At 47.0% G+C, this 20,439-nt stretch overlaps 1 protein-coding gene across 1 annotated transcript in view; it reads left to right on the forward strand.

Moving 5' to 3' along the window:
• The window catches only part of LOC121289338 (dihydropyrimidine dehydrogenase [NADP(+)]-like), an 838,466-nt gene that overhangs the window by 447,051 nt on the left and 370,976 nt on the right, over positions 1 to 20,439 (forward strand). The window contains exon 12 of the mRNA XM_041208692.1: positions 268 to 452. Within this exon, the coding sequence (XP_041064626.1) occupies positions 268 to 452 (185 nt within the window). The remainder of the gene's footprint in view (positions 1 to 267; positions 453 to 20,439) is intronic.

A 20,439-nucleotide genomic window follows, 5' to 3' on the forward strand; every position in this document is an offset into this window, starting at 1 on the left:
AGATTTATAATACTGGCTAGATTGACTAAAATTACTTGTGCGTACATGTAGAACAAAGTTGCCTAATGGCATTTATTTGTCATTTAATTTATAGAGTTCTACATTTATACTAAGACTCCCAACAACTTCACTCCCTAAGTTCAACAAATATACTAACAAGCTTTAGATTAGAAGGAGGCTAGCATCATTTTTATAGTCATCCAGGCTTGCTTTGTGAATGATTTTCCAGGTCACTTCCTAATTTTTTCCTGATTGTCTTTATTACAGTGAAAGAGGCCATGACCAACATCAGGTTTAACAGATGGGGCTCCCTGGATATTGATACAGAGACCATGCAGACTAGTGAGCCTTGGGTGTTTGCAGGTGGTGACGTCGCTGGATTGGCTAATACCACTGTAGAGTCCGTGAATGATGGAAAACAGGCTTCATGGCACATTCACAAATATTTACAGGTGAGTAAAAACTCTGCAATTTCTTGTCCTTTGCTGGCTTACTACAGAATCAACTGGTCTGTAAAGTAGTCTCTCTCAATGTGACATTTCAGCCTGGTTGTATCTCAATACTGTTAAGTAGTGGAATTTAGTTTATCAAATGCATTGAAATGTATTTGTTTTTGGTATGCTTCAATCATTTAAAACATAGAGTTAATAGTGCAGACCAAAATTGAAATGTTCAAAGCGAAATGAGTTTGTGCTGGTGCAAGGATAAGAAGTTATTTGTTTGATTAATTTAGTCCCAATATTATTACATACTCATGGATTTTCTGTAGCATTGCTTACAGTGAATCAGAGAATATGCTGTCAGCAACTGTCTCTTTCATTCCCAGTGAAGATGGAGATGCATCCCACAGCAAATTTCTGTCACCCTGGAACTGTCAGCCCGCAATGGATACAATTGAATTCAATAAACATTTGAAATTAAAAGTCTGATGATGCCATGAAACCATTGCTGATTGTTGTAAATATCCATCTGGTTCACTAATGTCCTTTAGGGAAGGAAATCTGCCATCCTTACCTGGTCTGGCCTACTTGTGACTCCAGACCCACAGCAATGTGGCTGCCTCTTAAATGCCCTCTGAACAAGGGCGATTAGGGATGAGTAATAAATGCTGGCCTAGCCAGCAACGCCCACATCCAATGAATAAAATAAAATCGATCACCTTATTAAACTCACTATTTATAGTGGTTTTGTACCTGCACCCCTAGGCTCCTTTCCTCCTTTACCCCATTCAGAAGACATTGCCCAGAATTTTATGCTCCCCCACCCTGGGAGCAGGCTGAGAGGCTGGGGAAGAGGGTTTGGGCAGGTGTATGTGAAATTGGATGAAATGGCAAGGGTGTTGTGCCCATTGCCTTCCTTCCTCTGCTGGTATTTTACCAGCGGTGGATGGGCACTTTGCTACCTGGGGAAGCCACCCAGTAAAGCATGGTGGCTTTCCGATGGGTTCAGGGTGTTTGTGGGGAATGTCCCTCCTGATTGGGCATTGTGCCCCACTGGCAAGGACTGCCCTGCTGGTAGACCATGTCCCTGCCCTTGCCATCTGCCCCATCATCTGCACAACCACCCCCCCCTCCCCCCCACCCCCATATCATTTCCAACCCTGCTTCAGGGTTGCTGGTGGAGAAAACTTCTGCAGTCCCAGCAGTGACCATTGCTCCCGATCTCACTGGTGGGACTGGAGAGCTGCTAGCGCTCTGATTGGTTCACAGCTCTTGGATGCAGGACATTTGGCCTCAGAGGAACGGACATTATGACTGAAGGCTACTAATTACCTGAACAATGTAAAATTGAGTCAGCGGAGGTGGGCTTGCCCCTGACTTTTTTGACTGGTGGGTGGGACCACCACTCCCTTGTAAAATCCAAGGCATTTTGTGAAACTGAGCTGAGTCCAGGACTCAAACTAATATCTTCAGTTCTAAATGAAATGAGTGAATCATGTGGACAGCTCACATGTACACATTATCCTTTCTCGCACAACCTGTTTCTTCTCCTCCCAGACCTTCTGACCCTCCACTGATTGATTAATTTCTAATATAGTATCACATTGTGCAGACTTGTGTGGGACTTAGAAACTGTAGCCTATTCTGTCTAAGGTGTACTCCTGAGCAGACAGATTTCCTTTGATATTGGACCCTTTATCAGTCCTTCTAATGTAGGGAGTCAGCTGACTGGGTTCTGGCACTGATCAGGAGAGAGGGGATGGTGTATCTAGGGTCCAGTGTACTCTGAAGTCTTGAAGTCTGTGTCATGATATTTTTGGAATGGGGTGGGAAGCTGTTGGAACCAAAACTTTGAGTGTGTTTTAACATTTTGTAAAATGTACTATGTACATGGTAACTTCAGGCTGGATTATCCAGTGGGCCACGGGACCCTGACGTTGGGAGCAAATGAGGGTCCTGAGCCCACACTTGCCAGGAGCCAGACTATTGCAGCTATTTTCCCAGAGGCAGCCTCCTATTTGGCCTCCAATTGCCTGTCCTAGTGCTCCCTATGCAGTACTATCCCAGTGGTTGCTGCATGGCTGGCGTGAGGCTGCCAAACTGCAGTGGAGGGGTCTGCAGATGGCTTTGGGGGATGACTCAGAAGGCCCAGGTGCAGTCTGCACCACCTTGGCTTGCGTGGCAGCAAAAGGGGTTGGCAGGCTGACAGGCAAAATCAATGTGTGAGTAACAGTGGTGGGTGGTTAACGCTGTCTTTCTGAGAGAGGACAGCAGCTTTGAGCTCCATGGAGTCACAGCGACTACCCAGGATAGCACCTCAGAAATCCTAGTACAATGTTGGAGGACAGATTACTGGACTGCAGTGAAACCCTGCAAGCTCCTTTGCACGCTGTATTCCATGGCACTGATGAAGGCAATCTCAGCTTCCACTGCAGCACTCAGACATTGGGTGGCTGCTGCTTGTGCTGCAATGGAAGGTGTGCCATCGTCCATCAGATGCTGCATTGCAGTTGGGACTACAAGTGCGCAGCCAGGGTTGGCCACTACGTCAATGCTGGAAAGGATGGATCTAAGCCCTCCCCAAAGCTCTGTGCCAAGTTGATGCCACACTTCTTGCCATTCACCACATGCTTTCTGGCAGGCTCCCCAACGCACTAGGCATTTTATTACGCTTGCGCATCAGCATTCTGCAGGCTGTCTATCGAGCTGCTCATCTGCATCCCCTACAGCAGAACTCTTGTGTGACTTTACTCTCTGGTGAGCTGGCACGTGTGCTGCCCTTGCCCATTGTCTTGGCTGCAGCCCCCACATGCCCAGTGTCACATCACCTGTAGACCCCACCTTTCTGTCATCCTCAAAATTATGCGCAGTATCAATATCTAAGCTGGTGGCTGCAGTGTGAAATAGTGTGACAGTGTGCCATCATCATCACTGTATTCCTATGTTTCCTCCATTGCCTGACCAGGTCACAGTTCTTGGGTATCTGAGAGAAGAAAAGCATAAGGGCGAGGTTGTGGTGCAAGGTAGGGGGAAATTAAAGAGGTGAATGCTTAGGCCATCTGCAGCTTGTGAATCAGAAGAGATTGTGGGATGAGGGGGAGGTTGGGTGTGAGAAGAAGGATCAGGTAGGAGGATGCCATGATCTTTAATGGTTTCCACCCTGTCAACTGGCCAGGGCTCGGGCATCCCAATAATGGTAAGCACCGTTTCATCCATGGAGTTAAGAGATGGAAGTGTATCTGTCTCCCTCCAGTTAGCTCCTACTGTCCCTTGCTGTGAACCACCTTGTCTGTGAGTGTCGTGGGAACCATGTGGATAATGTGGCTACCGTTGTTGACTAGCTGTTCACGTGTGAAAGCTGTGAAATGAGGGTATGAGGCTTGCAGCAGTGTTAACTGTGTGAGGTGAGGTGAAGCATATGAATGTTAGGCATGAGTCCTGATTGATAGAGATTTTTGGCTGGTGAGTGATGAGGCTGTAGTAAATTGAGTAGCATCCGAGGCTACTGCTGCAGTCAGTAGGATTTTGTGTTTGTAGTTGCGGCCAATGACCTACACCATTCATATAAGTCATTGAACATCTGATAGCACTGTTTCCAGGCCCTTGGGCTTGAGTCCTGACATTAATCCTCACAACTACCTGCTCCCACTGCCTTCTGTGCATGTGCCTTGAGGACATCCTGACATCCTGTGGATACAGGACATCTCTCCTCCTTTCCACCTCCTCCACCAAGGCCTCCACTGCAGTGGATGTCTTGGAGCCTGCTTTCCACCATGCTGTTCCATTCTTCAATGTGCCCCAGTTCAGAATCACTTCCAGCATGACTGCCAGTGAAAGCTTTCTCTAGCCACAATGCATCTCCCCATTAATAGGTACAGGCCTGCTTCAAGCAGTGCAGGCGAGCTTTGAATGATGCTAGCCACTCATGATATTGTCCCCCTGTTGATACACCCAGCTACTCAGCAGCACATTTAGAGCTGGCTGACATTCAAATCATTGAAATGAGCAGGCAGCACAAAGTTGGCAAGCTGCCTGCTTTACAGCCATGGGTTTATCAAAAATAACAATCCCCACACAATTTTCAAATACCGTTGAATTTACTTGCATGTGCCTTTCACAATAGGGGCAGAATTTTCTGTGCCCATTGGCGTCGGGCATGTTTAGTGGTGTGAGTGGGCGAGAAGGCCAGAAATCAGGGTCACGACGTTGTGAAATCAATTTGCGATCGTCTGCTCAGTCCGTTGATAGTGGGCCGCGTTCCCTGCCGTTGCACATCAGGAACCTCATTATAGAACATCTGCGTGTCATTATAAGGCCAACCCGCTGGAATCACCCCCCCCCCCCCCCCCCCCCCCACCACCACCACCCGCCAGCTGGATTGTCCACCCACGCCGGTAGGAAAACACACCAGTGTAGAACACACCTTGACAATTGTGCCGTGCAGGAGTCAGGACTTACCGTCAGGCCCTTGTTCACATTGTGGACATCTGAGGAGCAGAAGATGCTGGAGCCCGACAGCAACAGCACACTGGAGGAACGCCCATGACATGCTGGGTGGATTCTCATGTACATGGCTTCGCTGCGAAGCAGCTCACGGAAGTTGGAAAGTCACCGTTGTGGGTCTGTTCACACTGGATGATGGTTGAGGGGGGTGAAGATGAAGGTCCAGCTATGTTTGGGAGAGGAAGACGTACCGGGGGATGAGAGAGGAAGGTCTCGGATCGACTGTGAGAGGGAGAAGCGGTGAAGTTGGGGGGGGGGAATGAAGGTATCGGGGTGTGAGGCTGGGAGGGGGGAACAAATGTGTCAGGAGTGTCAGGTTGGGGGGGGAACAAAGGTGTCGGGGAGGTGGAGTTCGGCAGGGGGAAACTAAGGTGTTGAGGGGGTGAGGTTGGGAGGTGGGAAACAAAGTTGTTGGGGTCTGGGCTTGGGAGAGGGAAACAAATGTGTTGGGACCGTCAGGTTGGGAGGAGGGGAGGCGAAGGTGTCGGGGGGGAGGTTGGTGGGGGAGTTGGGAGTACAGGGGAGGGGTGTAACGGAGAAGATGGCAACTAGGGAGGTAGGTGTAGGTAAGGTGTAAGGGAAGGAGTGTGGAGAGGGGAGGGAGTCCAGGGGGAGGAAGGAGTGTGGAGAGGGAAGGGAGTCCAGGGAGAGGATGGAGGTGGAGAGGCGGAGAGATTCCAGGGGGCGGAAGGAGTGCAGAGAAGTGAAGGTGTCCAGGGGGAGGGCAGGAGTGCAGACAGGGGAAGGGAGTAAGGTTGGAGGAAAAATTAAGGTGGAAAAAGGGGGAAGGAGTAAGGTTGGAGGAAGACATGAGGCTGGAGGAAGGAGTTGGGAAGGACTAAGGGTGGCAGAAGAAGTAAGGATATGAGGAGCGGGGAAAGACTAAGGGAGAAGGATTTCTGGGAGGAACAAGGGAGGGGTTGTTCAGGTGAACTTGCAAGGGAGGGCTCTGATGCGTCCATGACTGCCTCCTGGGGAGCTAACTGAGGGTGGACATGGAACGAGGGAATGGTGAGAATGACCGAGGGCAGAGTGAGGTGGTAGGGTGGGAGGGTGAGTGTTGGACGGTAGCAGTAGAAGGGACGGCGAGGTTAGTTGGTGGGGACTCGGAGGCAGACACAGACACTGGGGCTGGGAAGGAGGAAGTCAGTGTGGAGAATCTGGATGGGGGTGGGATTTTCGGGAAGGTAGGGAACATGCACGTTCATCTGCACATCCCCGAAAGAAAGGGTTGTGGCTGGTGTGTCATGCAGGGCAATGGAAGGTGGTACCGGTGGCGGGGCAGGGTCAACCGTAGTACAGGAAAGGAAATGGATAACTGGGGGAGCAGAAAGGATGGGGGAGCAAATGAAATACCGTGCTGTCTAAATCGAAAGTAAAATGAGTGGCGTGATGGACGAGATCAGGTGCTGCATGGGAGTGTGATCATTGGGTGGCCGGAGATGCAGGTCAGCTCAGATGGACAATTGAAAGCAAACCCCCAGCAGGCAGCATTGAAAATGCTCAGGACTTTGAGATGAGTGTGACATGGGAAGGATCTGCGTGCGTGGGAGAGTGCTTGTATGAAGCTCTGAAAGGCCCTGCCATGTACACAGTTCTCCATCCATAATAACTCATCGGCCAGCTGTTCCCTATGCGGTGACAGAAGACGAGGTTGAGGGGGTCATAGGCAAAAGGGACTCGGAGGGAGAGGACAGCCTCTCAGATTCCTCAGTGGATGACCCAGGGGTGTCCAGCTGCCACTCCCCCTCCCTCCAGGTGCCTGGGGGCCCCAGCCTGACTCCTTGAGCGGAAGGAGCACCTGGAGCTACGTTGAGGTGCCCTGTTTCCCGCTCGCGTTGCCACAGCAGGAACTCTGCATGGCTCCAGTGATGGAGTACAGGTGTGCACACGTTTCTGTGTTCTGCTGGACCAGTTTCTCCATAGCATTGCTATTCTTTCCATGGAGACCTCCATGTGCGCAGATATAGGCACCACTTCATCAGAGAGCAGGCACATACACTCCTCTGACTTGCGAACTATTCTGTTGACGGCTTTCAACAGCTCTGCGTGATGTTCCCCTGCTCTCTGCTGACTCTCTAGGATGAGTAGGAAGGTCAAATCCAGAAGCTTGTCATCTCACTCGGACCTCACACATGCCTTTTCCCCAGCAGTCCTCCGAGTGCCGGGGAGCTCGGCTGAACCTGCCTCCTCCTGCTGTGGACACACGTCTGTGCGGTGACCATACCCTGCTCTAGATCTAGGTCCCACTGAGATGTCTCTGTGCTGGTGGACGGTGTGGGTAAGCGCTGTGATGGGTCTTCCAGGCTACTTATTTCCAGCTCTTCAATGGAGGAGGTGTTCTCTTGGCTATAGGTGAGGACATGGATGGAGCTGAAGGACTGGCTGGCAGAGGGTATCGGGTATTTGGCAGAGCTCCCTGTGAACCAAAGTAGAGATAATTAATGCGTGGCAGCAGAGTCAAAAGCAGGAGAGAGAGCACTCACATTGTGTTGAGAGAGGGATGATGTGATGCAGGATCCTTACGAAGGTGTTTGCTGCCAACCTCACTGTCACATCAGGCACTGCCCATGTCCTCACCAGTCAATGTGATGGCACGTTCCTCAAAGTGAGTGAGGGGCCTAATGCGGGCCCCTCCACCGCTGGCCTGGGACCTCTCCCTGCTGTTGTGAGCCAGCTTCTCCTGCATGAAAACAGATGGAGAGGGGGTGAGCAGGACACATGGCACTTGCGTGGAATGTTTGTGTGGTGAGCAGAGTCATAGGCAGGATGAGGATACGAGCTCAAGAGGATATGAACCTGATGGAGATGTGAGGGTGTGTGAGAGTGTTAGTGGTGTTGTCCTTTGAGGTGTGAGATCTCTGTGGATGAGTGTTGGGTTTGTGAGTGTGAGTTGAGAGTGGTGAGCCTGGCGGAGCAGATGAGACAATCCTTCCGTTGCGGCACAGGGTGGTCGCCCTCTTTTGCAGGGCATTGGTGCTGACCACCGCCGGCACCGCCTCCCACGCTGGATTGGTGAAGCTGCTGCCCAACCTGTGGGCAGAGCGGAGGTAGAGGACATCGCGGCGGGCGGCCATGGCGTCCAAAAACCGCTCGAGGAACGCGTCACTCAATGGGGTGGGGGGTGGGGGGGTTGCTGCAGCCTTTTTGCCTTTCAGGGCCGTCCTGTCTTCTTTGCCACACTCCTGGGCTGGGAGCACTGAGAAGTGTGCATGCAGCTGCGCTTTAAATGTGGCCCCTGGCGTCATGAAGTGGCAAGGGTGGCGGGCGAATGAGAGCATGTTTTCCGCGAATGGATATTTAACGCTGCGGGTTTGGGACGATACGGTGTGAGAAGCCGCCATCACGGCCGGCAGGTATAAAGGTTTCCCTGCCCATGACAGCACTTAGTGCAAATCTGGGACGATTCTGCCCTCGGTCTGTTTGGAAAGGAATTTGAGCATTTCCCATTGAATTTGTATTTAGAAGAGAATTGAAAGACTTGAAAAGTTTTCTCAGAGTTTTAAGGAGGAAAAACTGAGGACAGTTTTCAAAAAATGATTGGGGAGCAAAGACAAATAAATCAATATAAAAAATAAATACAATGTAAATTCCCTAAAGGACGGTGAAAACATATTTTATAATGTAAATATCTAAGAATAAGATATTTTCAGGGAAAATGTTTGCTTGCAGATTAAGTGTTGTAAGTTGGTAAGTCACTTGAATTACAATTACACTGTGAATTTTACTTTGTTTCTGTAATAGTAAGGTGTGCTGCTCAAGATGACAACTCACTAATACCTTCTCAAAATACAATTAGAGATGGGTAGTGTTACAACCGGGATGGGAGGCGTGCACATATGATCCAGCCCCACTACTCCGTAAGCTGCACCATTAATTAAAGGTTAATTACCATTAAAGGTTTAATTTTCTCACCAAAACAGCCAATCATCTATTTCCCCTACTGGTGCCCAGAATAAAAAAGTCAAAAGTCTTCAACCAGGCTTCTTTCAATAAACTCAGAATGATTGTTTATTATGAAACAAAACTTCTTTTTAACCTCTTATGGTTAGCACACAATTGTAATTGGAAAGCACAACTATCTATCTCTTCCTGAAGAATTCCCCCAGCACGCACGCGTGCGCACACACACACACACTCACAGACAAACAATGGACAAACAGATAAGGGTCTCTTTGCAGAGATGGGCTTTGGAGGATGGGTGTTAAAAGATAAAGGATAAAGTTCGCAGGGTCTTGACGCTGTCGACCTGAGTGGGTCGCTGGTCCCAGTGGATGACTGGAAGTTATTTCCAACTGGTATCAGTGTTGCAGGTCCAAATGCAGACCAGTTACACTCAGTTGAGGGTTTGCTGGCTACAGGTTGATAGCCACATACAATTTTAAGCAGGGTAAAGAGAGGGAGCCAGTTAGGGTAGCCTTCTTTCCTCAGCATGTTCCTCAACAAGGCTGCTTTCAAAGTCAGCAGGTTCACAACTTAAGCTTTTTTTTTTCTTTCCTCTGCCAAGCAAGCTTCTAGCCTTTGCTTTTCTTCATCTTTTTTCCCCATCAATTAAAGTGACTGCAGTTCAAAACAGACAACCAGATCTTCCTTAAGTGCCATAAAGATCAGGTGATTTTTTGGAAGAGGCTTGCTTGTTGACAGTTCCAAGGTGAACTCATGACCTCTTTTAAAAAAATCCCAGGTCAGCATCCAAATATATAGATAATGATAAGTCCTTCCATTTTGTAAAAGAAATGAGGAGAGTCTCAATAGCATGGAATCTCCCCAGAGTTCGAGAAGTCCTGAGCTGCTGAAGATGCCATTCGTGGTCTGGGTGGCAAGCTAATTTGCAGCTCATGTGTTCGAGTGGAACTAGCAACAGAAAGTCCATGAGTGCACCAGTTCTCAACTTTGTTTTTGCTGTGCTTCAAGTACTGTTTTAAGCCTAAAACGCATTTTGTGAAGAGTAGTTAAAAAAAAGGTTCAGAATCACAAGTCTTCAATCTGCTGAAAGCAAGCCATTCCTGCCTCCCATTGTTTAGCAAACAAGTCTGCAGCTGGGATTTTATGGTCCTGTCTGTAGTGGGAATTATCGCGGGAAGGAGGGAAAATTTGACGGACCAGCCAAAGGTGCGTTGACTTTGGGCGGGAATTTCCAGGACCAAAAAATCCTGGCCTGAAACGCCGCCATTTCAAAACAAGGAGTTGAACTCTCGACACTTGCTTTGTATTGGAACGTAAGGAGCTTGTTTCTTTAAGAGAAACTTTCTCATGTGTGTACTTATATGTTTGGCGGCAGTGGAATGAAGAGTCACTGAACTGGAACCTTCATGCGTTCCGTGTGCTTTTTTCCTGCTTAAAAAACAATGGGCATGTCACTCTCACACTTAGGTTTTAGTAGGATTATGGGAAGTGTGAGAAATTCTATTTCAGATCCAGGATTACCCATAAGCAAAATCACATGGCGTCCATCGATTTATTTTAATATCATGTTAAAAACCAGAAATCAAGACACTGACAGTCACTGCTGAAGGAGAGGGGTAGAGTTGAATGCCAAGTTATTACAGTAAGAATTAATGTGACCTCAGTGTTTAATAGTCCCATGGAGACTAATATATAAATAATAATTTATTTTAATATTACATTATTCATACGTGTAAAGCAGAACATACAATGGGGAATTTAGTCAATATTGAGTTATAAGGTCATCCAAAGAAAAGCCACAATTCTGATCTTTCCGTCTTCCTTATTGTAAATTTTGTGTCTACCAGAGTGTTGGTTCTTTGGCAAATGATTTTCATTTAACTGTTAGGTATATTTTACTCAGATGAAATATGTTTGCAAAAAGAAATGCTATGAATTTTAAGTTGCAAATTTCTTGCCTACCTTTCCTTATAATAAAGGGTTTACTGAAATGTAACAGGGGATTTGCTGAAATGTAATTTGCTTCATGTTTGCATTTTAACTTGTTGTAGTAAGATAATGTTACTTGTCAGTAAATATACCAAGGAGTGGAATTTTCCATTCTGGAAACTAAGTGCGGTGATGGGCGGGAAAGTTGGCGTGATTGTCACTGGACGATGGGGCGGATTTTTGCGTCCGATTTACTGCTTTTCCGCTCACTAATTATGCATCAAGAAGGAGCTTGTCGAATCTTATGGCGGAGTGGGCCAGTAAATTGTCCGCCTTGCTGTTAATCTCATGGGGTCAAAGGTCCTGGCATCATATTTAAAAGGCACCTGGACAGGCATTCACTTGCTGCATTACCATGGTGACCAAAGAAAATAGACCCTTGGCTCCATGGTTCAGTGAGGCCTATCTAGTGATTCTCCTCCAGTCTGTCCAGGAAAAGTGGGAGTTCCTCTTTTGAGGGAAGAGAGCAGGAGGTCCTCCCACCTGAACATGGCAACCTGGGAGGAGGTCACCAGGTCGGTCAGCACCCGTGGGACACAAAAAAGGACTGCCCTGCAGGGCAGGATGCGAATGAATGATCTGATGCATTTCGCCAGGGTAAATGAAACTTCTACTCACTCCAAACTCTCACTCTTACAAGAGCATCAGGCAGTCTAAGGGTTAGAATCCACAGGGATGTCACATACAGCCATCAGCACTGCATGTCTGACAGCCACTTTAAGATCACCATCTCATGTAAGATCCTCACAAACAACGTTTTGATCCCTTACTGGGGAGGGCACGCTCACAGTCAATTCATCTGTCTTTATGCAGATCGCCCACAACTGACAGGAGAGAGTGAAGACAGGTGAGGGGACCCTAGAGATGGGGTCCCACAAGGAGCAAGCAGCAGAGCTTGTAGACGAGGTCAGAGATCATTCCTGCGTGGAAAGCAAAATTGGCAAGAAAAAGTGGAGCAAGTTGCCAAGCATGAACCTCAGCTTCAGCTCCCAGAGGACCTCAGATGACAAGGCAGAGGAAGCATCCGAGGAAGACCCGTCACTGTGTTCATCTGCACCTCCACCTATGAAGATACACGCACCTCAGTGGGTCCTAGTTCTAGAGTAAGTTCAGAGCCACAGCCTGGTGACCACCTCAAGGACATGCATCCACAGCAGGCAGAGGCAGAGACAGCCGAGTTCTCTGACACTCAGAGGAGACCAGGCCCCTGCTGAGAATGCGGGTGGACTCCTCCAACCTGCATTCTGTCTGATGTTGTTGCTCCGGCATGTGAGCACATCGAGGTCATCTTGGGAATGGTGGTGGCTGCTATGGAGACCTTGGTCCAGCAGTTTCTGTTGGATTTGCATTCAGACCTGCACAACATTGCTTTAGCATTCCAGCAGTGTCTAGGTGAGAGGGAGCGGGGCACCTTGACCTCCTCCAGGTGCCCCTTCTCCTTAAGGAGTCAGGGAGGAACCATCGAGCACCCAAAGGGAGGAAGAGCGCCAGCCAGACACTCTGGGGACATCAATCCAGGACACTCCAAGGGTGCTTTGCCACTCCAGATCCCCTCTTCCTGTGACCCCATCAACTCCAGTAGGTCAGGCTGAGGAGGGTATACCTTCCCCAGAGCAGGAGACCCTTCGCAGGCTGTAGCCATCCAAGTGTTGGGCCTTCAGAGGATAGTGGCTAAAGTAATCTCAGACAACAGGGCATAGCAGTCAACAGGCTGCCTCCACTTCTGCTGTGGACATTGGGGCTGCACCTAGATGTGGTAGTAGAGTTAGGAAAATTAAGAAGCTTTGAATGCACAATGGTGGCACAGGTGTTTGTTCACCGTACATAATCTGCACTATTGTAAATATATTTTGCATTTATCCCTCTCCAAATCTCAGGTATTCAATGGCAAATTGATGTGATGCAAGTTCTCGCTTCAGTCAATTCGCCTCCCCCAATTATCTCCTATCTTGTCCCTCAGTTCCATTAAGTCTCATTCAATCTCATGACAATGAATCACCTTTCATTCCATATCTGCGATGTGAACGAAAGCACTTCCTATATGAAAATGAAGACTGGAAAGACATGTGTCCCCTTGCATTTCAGGCAGCCGTTATGTGATCTCATGAGAATTGTTTAAGTTCAACACAGTCAGTGCTTATCCTGATGCTGTCACACTGAAGTTTGTAGTTTGTGAATGTTATAAGTATTTGTCGTGATCAGTATTAGGACTTTTCCACCCAAATGCTCTTTGCAATGGCATTTATATTATGACGTGAGATTTTGGTTATGGCAGTATTCATCACTGAGCTTTTTTTATTCATTCAAGGGATATGGGCGTCGCTGGCTAGGTCAGCATTTATTGGCCATCCCTAATTGCGCTTGAGAAGGTTGTGGTGAGTTGCCTTCTTGAACCGGTGCAGTCCATGTGTTGTAGGTACATCCACAGTGCTGTTAGTGGGGGAGTTCCAGGATTGTGACCCAGTGACAGTGAAGGAATGGCAGTATATTTCCAAGTCAGGATTGTGAGTGGCTTGGAGGGGAACTTCCAGGTGGTGGTGTCCCCATGTGTCTGTTGGCCCTGTCCTTCTAGATGGTAGTGGTTGTGGGTTTGGTCGGTGCTGCCTGAGGAGCCTTGGTGAGTTCTTGCAGTGCATCTTGTAGATGGTACACACTGCTGCTACTGTGCATTGGTGGTATAGGATGGGGTGCCAATCAAGTGGGCTGCTTTGTCCTGCACGGTGTCAAGCCTCTTGTTGTGCTGGAGCTGCATTCATCCAGGCAAGTGAAGATTATTCCATCACACTCCTGGCTTGTGCCTTGTGGATGGTGGACAGGCTTTGAGGAGTCAGGAGGTGAATTGCTCATCACAGGATTCCTAGCCTCTGACCTGCTCTTATAGCCACAGTATTTATATGGCCCGGTTCAGTTTCTGGTCAATGGTGACCCCCAGATGTTGATAGTGGGGGATTCAGTGATTGTAATGCCATTGAATGTCAAGGGGAGATGGTTGTATTCTCCCTTGTTGGAGATGATCATTGCCTGGCACTTGTGTGGCGCAAATATTACTTGCCAATTGTCAGCCCAAGCCTGGATTTTATCCAGGTCTTGTTGCGTTTGGACATGGACTGCTTCAGTATCTGAGGAGTCACGAATGGTGCTGAACATTGTGCACTCATCAGGGAACATCCCCACTTTTGATCTTATGATGAAAGGAAGGTCATTGATGAAGCAGCTGAAGATGGTTGGGCCTAGAACACTACCCTGAGGAACTCCTGCAGTGATGTCCTGGAACTGAGATAATTGACCTCCAACAACCACAATCATCTTCCTTTGTGCTAGGTATGATTCCCATGGACTCCAGTTTTGCTAGGGAGCCCTGATGCCACACTCAGTCAAATGCTGCCTTGATGTTAAGGGCAGTTACTCTTATCTCACCTCTAGAGTTCATCTCTTTTGTCCATGTTTGAACCAAGGCTGTCATGAGGTCAGGAGCTGAGTGGCGCTGGTGGATCACATACTGGACATCAGTGAACAGGTTATTGCTAAGCGAGTGCTGCATGATAGCATTGTGGTGACCCCTTCCATCACTTTACTGATGATGGAGAAGAGACTGAGGGCGGGGGTGGTAATTGGCCATGTTAGATTTGTCCTGCTTTCTGTGTACAGGGCATACCTGGGCAATTTTTCACAGATGCCAGTGTTATAGCTGTACTGGCTAGGGAGTGGCAAGTTCTGGACCACAAGTCTTTGGTACTATTCCAGAATATTGTCAGGGCCCATAGCCTTTGCAGCATCCAGTGCCTTCAGTTGTTTCTTGATATCACGTGGAGACTGGCATCTAAGATGCTCGGGACCTCCAGAGGAGGATCATCCACTCAGCACTTCTGGCTGAAGATTGTTGCAAATGCTTCAGCCTTATCTTGTACACTGATGTACTTGGCTCCCTCATCCTTGAAGATGGGGATATTTGTGGAGCCTCCTCCTCCAGCTTAGATCGGATCCATCGGTTGTGGAACCGCTTAGCTCTGTCTGTTATTTGTTGCTTATGCTGTTTGGCACGCAAGTATTCCTGAGTTGTAGCTTTACCAGGTTGACATCTCATTTTTAAGTATGCCTGGTGCTGCTCCTGGCATGCCCTCCTGCACTCTTCATTGAACCAGGGTTGATCCCCTGGCTTGATGGTAAAGTTAGAGTGGGGGATATGCCAGGCCATGAGGCTACAGATTGTGGATGAGCAAAATTCAGTGCTGCTGATGGCCCACAGCACCTCATGGTTGCCCTGTCTTAAGTTGCTAGATCTGTTCAAAATCTGTCCCATTTAATTTGGTGGTTGTGCCACATAAGACGATGAAGGGCATGCTCAATGTGAAGACGGACTTTGTCTTCAAAAGGGTGGACAGTGGTCACTCCTACTGATACTGTAATGGACAGATACATCTGCGGCAGACAGGTTGGTAAGGATGAGGTCAAGTACGTTCTTCCCTCATGTTGGTTCCCCCACCTCCTGCAACGAACCCAGTGTAGCAGCTATGTCCTTTAGGACTCGGCCTGTAGTTGTGCTGCTGAGCCACTCTTGATGATGAACATTGAAGCGCCCCAACTTGATTGCATTCTGCGGCCTTGCCACCCTCAGTGCTTCCTCCAAGTGGTGTTCAACATGGAGGAGTACTTATTTATCAGCTAAGGCAGACAGTAAGACCATAAGACTGTAAGACGTAGGAGCAGAAGTGGGCCATTCAGCCTGTCGAGTCTGCTCCGCGATTCAATAAGATCATGGCTGATCTGATAACCCCCAAATCCACTTTCCTGCCTTTTCTCCATAACTCTTGATTCTGTTGCTGATTAAAAACCTGTCTATCTCTGCCTTGAATATACTTAACGACCCAGCCTCTACAGCCATCTGCAGTTAAGCATTCCACAGATTAACTACCCTCTGAAAAAAGAAATTCCTCCTCATCTCTGTTTCAAATGGGCGCCCCCTTCCTCTCAGATTATATCCTCTGGTCCTAGACTCTTCCACAAGGGGAAACAACCTCTCAGCATCTACCCTGTCAATCCCCCTAAGAATCTGATATCGTTCAATAATCTCTCATTCTTCCAAACTCCAATGAGTACAGGCCCAACCTATTCAACCTCACCTCATCAGTAAGTACCTCTATACCTGGGATCAACCGAGTGAACCTTCTCTGGACTGCCTCCAATGCCTGTATATCTTTTCTTAGATAAGGGGATCAAAGTTGTTCACAGTATTCTAAGTGCGGCCTAACTAGCGCCTTTTATAGTTTTAGCAAGACTTCCCTATTTTTATACTCTATTCCCTTTGAAATAAAGGCCATTATTCAATTTGCCTTGCCTATTATCTGTTGAACTTGTATGTTAGATTTTTGGGATTCATGCACAAGGACTCCCAAGTCTCTCTGTGCTGCAGCTTTCTTCAGTCTTTCTCAATTTAACTAATATTCAGCTGCTCTATTCTTCCTGCCAAAATTCTTAGCCTGACAGTTTCCCACTTTATATTCCATCTGCCAAGTTTTTGCCCACTCACTTAACCTGAATATATCCCTCTGTAGACTCCTTGTGTCATCCTCACGACTTGCCTTCCCACCAGTTTTTGTGTCACCCTCAAACTTGTCAATAGTACATTCACTTCCCTCATCTAAGTCATTAATATATTCGTAAATAATTGAGGCCCCAGCACTGATCCCTGTGGCACTCCACTAGTTACAGGTTGCCATCCTGAAAATGCCCCCCTTATCCCACCTCTCGGTCTTCTATTAGTTAGCCAATCCTCTAACCCACGCTAATATACTACCACCAACGCCATGGGCTCTTATCTTATTAAGTTCCTTTACGTGCGATACCTTATCCAACGTCTTTTGGAATTCCAAATATATTACATCTACTGGTTCCCCTTTATCTACCCTGCTTGTTACCTCCTCAAAGAATTCTAATAAATTTGTCAGGCATGATTTCCCCTTCATGAATCCATGCTGACTCTGCATGATTAGATTATGTATTTCTAAATGCTCTGCTATTACATACTTTATAATAGACTCCGACATTTCCCCAATAACAGATGTTAAGCTAACTGGCCAATAGTTACCTGTTTTTTTGTCTCCCTCCTTTTTTGAATAAGGGTATTACAATGGCCATTCTCCAGTCCTCTGGCACTTTTCCAGAATCTAAGGGTTCTTGGAAGATTACTACCAGTGCATCCACTATCTCTGTAGCTTCTTCCTTTAATATCCCAGGATGCAACCCATCAGGTCCAGGGGATTTATCGGCCTTTAGCCCCATTAGTTTCTTGGGTACCTTTTCCCTAGTGACAGTTATTGTATTTATTTGCTCCCTGCCTTTTGCCCTTTGATTATTTATTGTTTTTGGAATGCTATTAGTATCTTCTACTGTAAAGACTGAAGCAAAGTATTTATTCAGCTCCTCTGCCTTTTCCTGGTTCCCCATTATTATTTCCCCAGCCTTATTCTCTAAGGGGCGTATGTTCATTTTGGCTTCTTTCCTCCTTTTTACATATTTAAAGAAGTTCTTACTGACTGTTTTTATATTACTTGATATTTAACCCTCAACGTTTATTTTCTCCCTCTTTATTATTTTTTGATCATCTTTTGTTGGTTTTTTTAAACTTTCCCAATCCGCTGGCTTACCACTAATCTTTGCCACATTGTATGTTTTTTCTTTCAATTTGATACTGTCCTTAACTTCCTTGGTTAACCATGGTTGGTTTGTCCCCTCCCTTGAATCCTTCTCCCTCACTGGGATAGATCTTTGTTGAGAGTCATGAACTGTTTTCTTAAATGTCTGCCATTGTTCATCAGCCATCTCTTCTGCTAAACTGCATTCCCAGTCCACTCCATCCAACTCTGCCCTCATTCCATTGTTATTACCCTTATTTAAGTTTAGCACAGTTGTTTCCGACCCAAGTTTCTCACTCACAAACTGAGTGCTAAATTCTACCATATTATGGCCACTGATTCCCAGGGGATCTTTTACTCTGAGATTATTTGTTAAACCTGCCTCTTTAAAAATGACCAGATCCAAAATAGCCTGATCTTTTGTTGGATTCACAACATATTCTTCTAGGAAACTGTTCTGAATAAACTCTATTAATTCTTGTTTGTGTCTCCCTCTGCCAATTTGATTTTCCCAATCTACATTAAGATTAAAGTCGCCCATGATTAATATACTGCCTTTTTTACATGCCTTCATTATCTCCTGATTTATTCTCTGTCCTACAGTATAGCTACTGTCAGGGGACCTATAGCCTACTCCCACCAGTGTCTTCTTCCCCTTGTTATTCCTTACCTCCACCCATATGGATCTTCTGATCCAAGATTCTTTCTTGCTATTGTACTTATTCCATCTCATACTAACAAAGCTAACCCACCACCCTTTCCTTCCTGCTTGTCCTTTCGAAAAGTCACATGCCCCTGAATATTTAGTTCCCAGCTTTGATCTCCTTGTAGCCACATCTCTGTAATGGCTATAAGATCTAGGTTAACCTCTATTTGTGCTGTTAGTTCATTCATTTTGTTCCAAATACTACATGCATTTAAGTAAAGGACATTAATTTTGCCTTTTACCATTTTCCCCCCTTTGACCCTATTTGCTGCTTTTTTTTATGTTTGTACAGTCTGTCCCTTCCTGTCACACTCTGGGTATCATCATCTAAATAGCTACTCTGCAAGGCTGCCATACCCTTTTGCTTTGTAAGCTTACGTATCCCTTGTCCAGAATCTTTGCCATTTCCATTTGGTTTAAAGCCCTCTCTACAGCACTAGTTATTCAGTTTGCGAGTTCACTGGTCCCAGAACAGTTCAAGTGAAGCCCATCCCACCAGAACAGCTCCCTTCTACCCCAGTACTGGTGCCAGTGCCCCATGAACTGAAATCCATTCCTCCCACACCAATCTCTGAGCCATGCATTTACCTCTTTGACTTTATTCAAGTTTTAACGTGGCTTAGCTACTAATCCTGAGATTATTACCTTGGAGGTTCTGCTTTTTAATTTAGCTCCTAACTATTCAAATTTTTTCACCAGTACCTCCTTTCTTGTCCTATCAATGTTGTTGGTACCAACATGGATGACAAAAATTGGATCCCTCTAATCCCACTCCAAGTTCCTTCTTAGCCCTGAGGAGATGTCCTGAACTCTGGCACCGGGCAGGCAACACAGCCTTTGGGACAAATGCTCATGGCTGCAGAGAACAGTATCTATCCCCCAAATTATACTGTCCCCTACCACTACTATTTTCCCATTTCCTCCCCCCACTTGAATGGCTCCTTGTATCACAGTGCCGTGGTCAATTCGTTCATCCTCCCCGCTCTCATTCACACAGCTGGCAAGAACTTTGTAAATGTTTGACAGTTGCAAGGGGCCGAGATTCCTCGAACTCTACCCCTGGATCCCCAAACCTGATTCACCTGCAGTCACATCCTCCTGTCCCTGATCACAGACCAAATTTGAATTACCTAATCTGAGGGGTGTGACCACCTCCTGGAGTAAAGTGTCCAGGTAACTTTCCCCCTCCCTATGTGGCACAACGTCTGCAGCTCAGACTCCAGCTCCTTAACTCGGAACCAAAGTTCCTCGCACTGCAAACACTTGGTACAAATGTGTTCGCTGTGGATCAGCTTGGCGTCCAACAGCTCCCACATGCTGCAGCAGCAACACATCATCCGCCCTGTCATCCTATCATATTTTATTCAATTTATTAATTAATTACTCTTGTATCCCCATTTTTTACACTTTATTATAATTTTGTTTGTATACATCACATATACATGGGAATCAGCAGGAGATTTCCTTGCCTATGTTTGATCTGATGCCATGAGACTTCCTGGTGTCCGGAGTTAATATTAAGGACTCCCAGGGCAACTCCCTCCCAACTGTATACCACTATGCTGACACCTTTGCTGGGTCTGTCCTGCCATGGGACAGGACATACCCAGGGATGGTGATGCTGGTGTCTGGGACATTATCTGTAAGGCACTTAAGAGTCAACCACATTGCAGTGGGTCTGGAATCATATGTTGGCCAGACCAGGTAAGGACAGCAGATTTCCTTCCCTGAAGGACATTAGTACCATAGCCTTTCATGCCCCCCTTCAATGTTATTTTGTCTCTGCATTTAAGGTTGAACATTATTCCTTTATTTCACCAAGGTTCATTAGACAGCACTTTCCAAACCCACGACCACTACCATCTAGAAGGACAAGGGCAGCAGATAGATGGGAACACCACCACGTGGAAGTTCCCTTCCAAGTCACTCAACATCCTGACTTGGAACTATATCACCATTCCTTCACTGTCACTGGGTCAGCTCCCTTCCTAACAGCACTGTGGGTGTACCTACACCACATAGACTGCAGCGGTTCAAGAAGGCAGCTCACCACCACCTTCTAAAGAGCAACTAGGGATGGGCAATAAATGCTGGCCCAGCCAGTGAAGCCCACATCCCGTGAATGAATTTTTAAAAACTCTCCCCATGCATGATGCTGAGTAATGGAAGTTGGTTCCAAATGTGTGCCATTTGAAATGCTGGCTAGACGGAAATGAGTGTGTGCTGTCAGAGGCGTGTGGTCATCCTGATGAACCAGTCTACT

Source organism: Carcharodon carcharias, chromosome 16 (assembly GCF_017639515.1).
Source record: "Carcharodon carcharias isolate sCarCar2 chromosome 16, sCarCar2.pri, whole genome shotgun sequence".
Lineage (NCBI taxonomy): Eukaryota > Metazoa > Chordata > Chondrichthyes > Lamniformes > Lamnidae > Carcharodon > Carcharodon carcharias.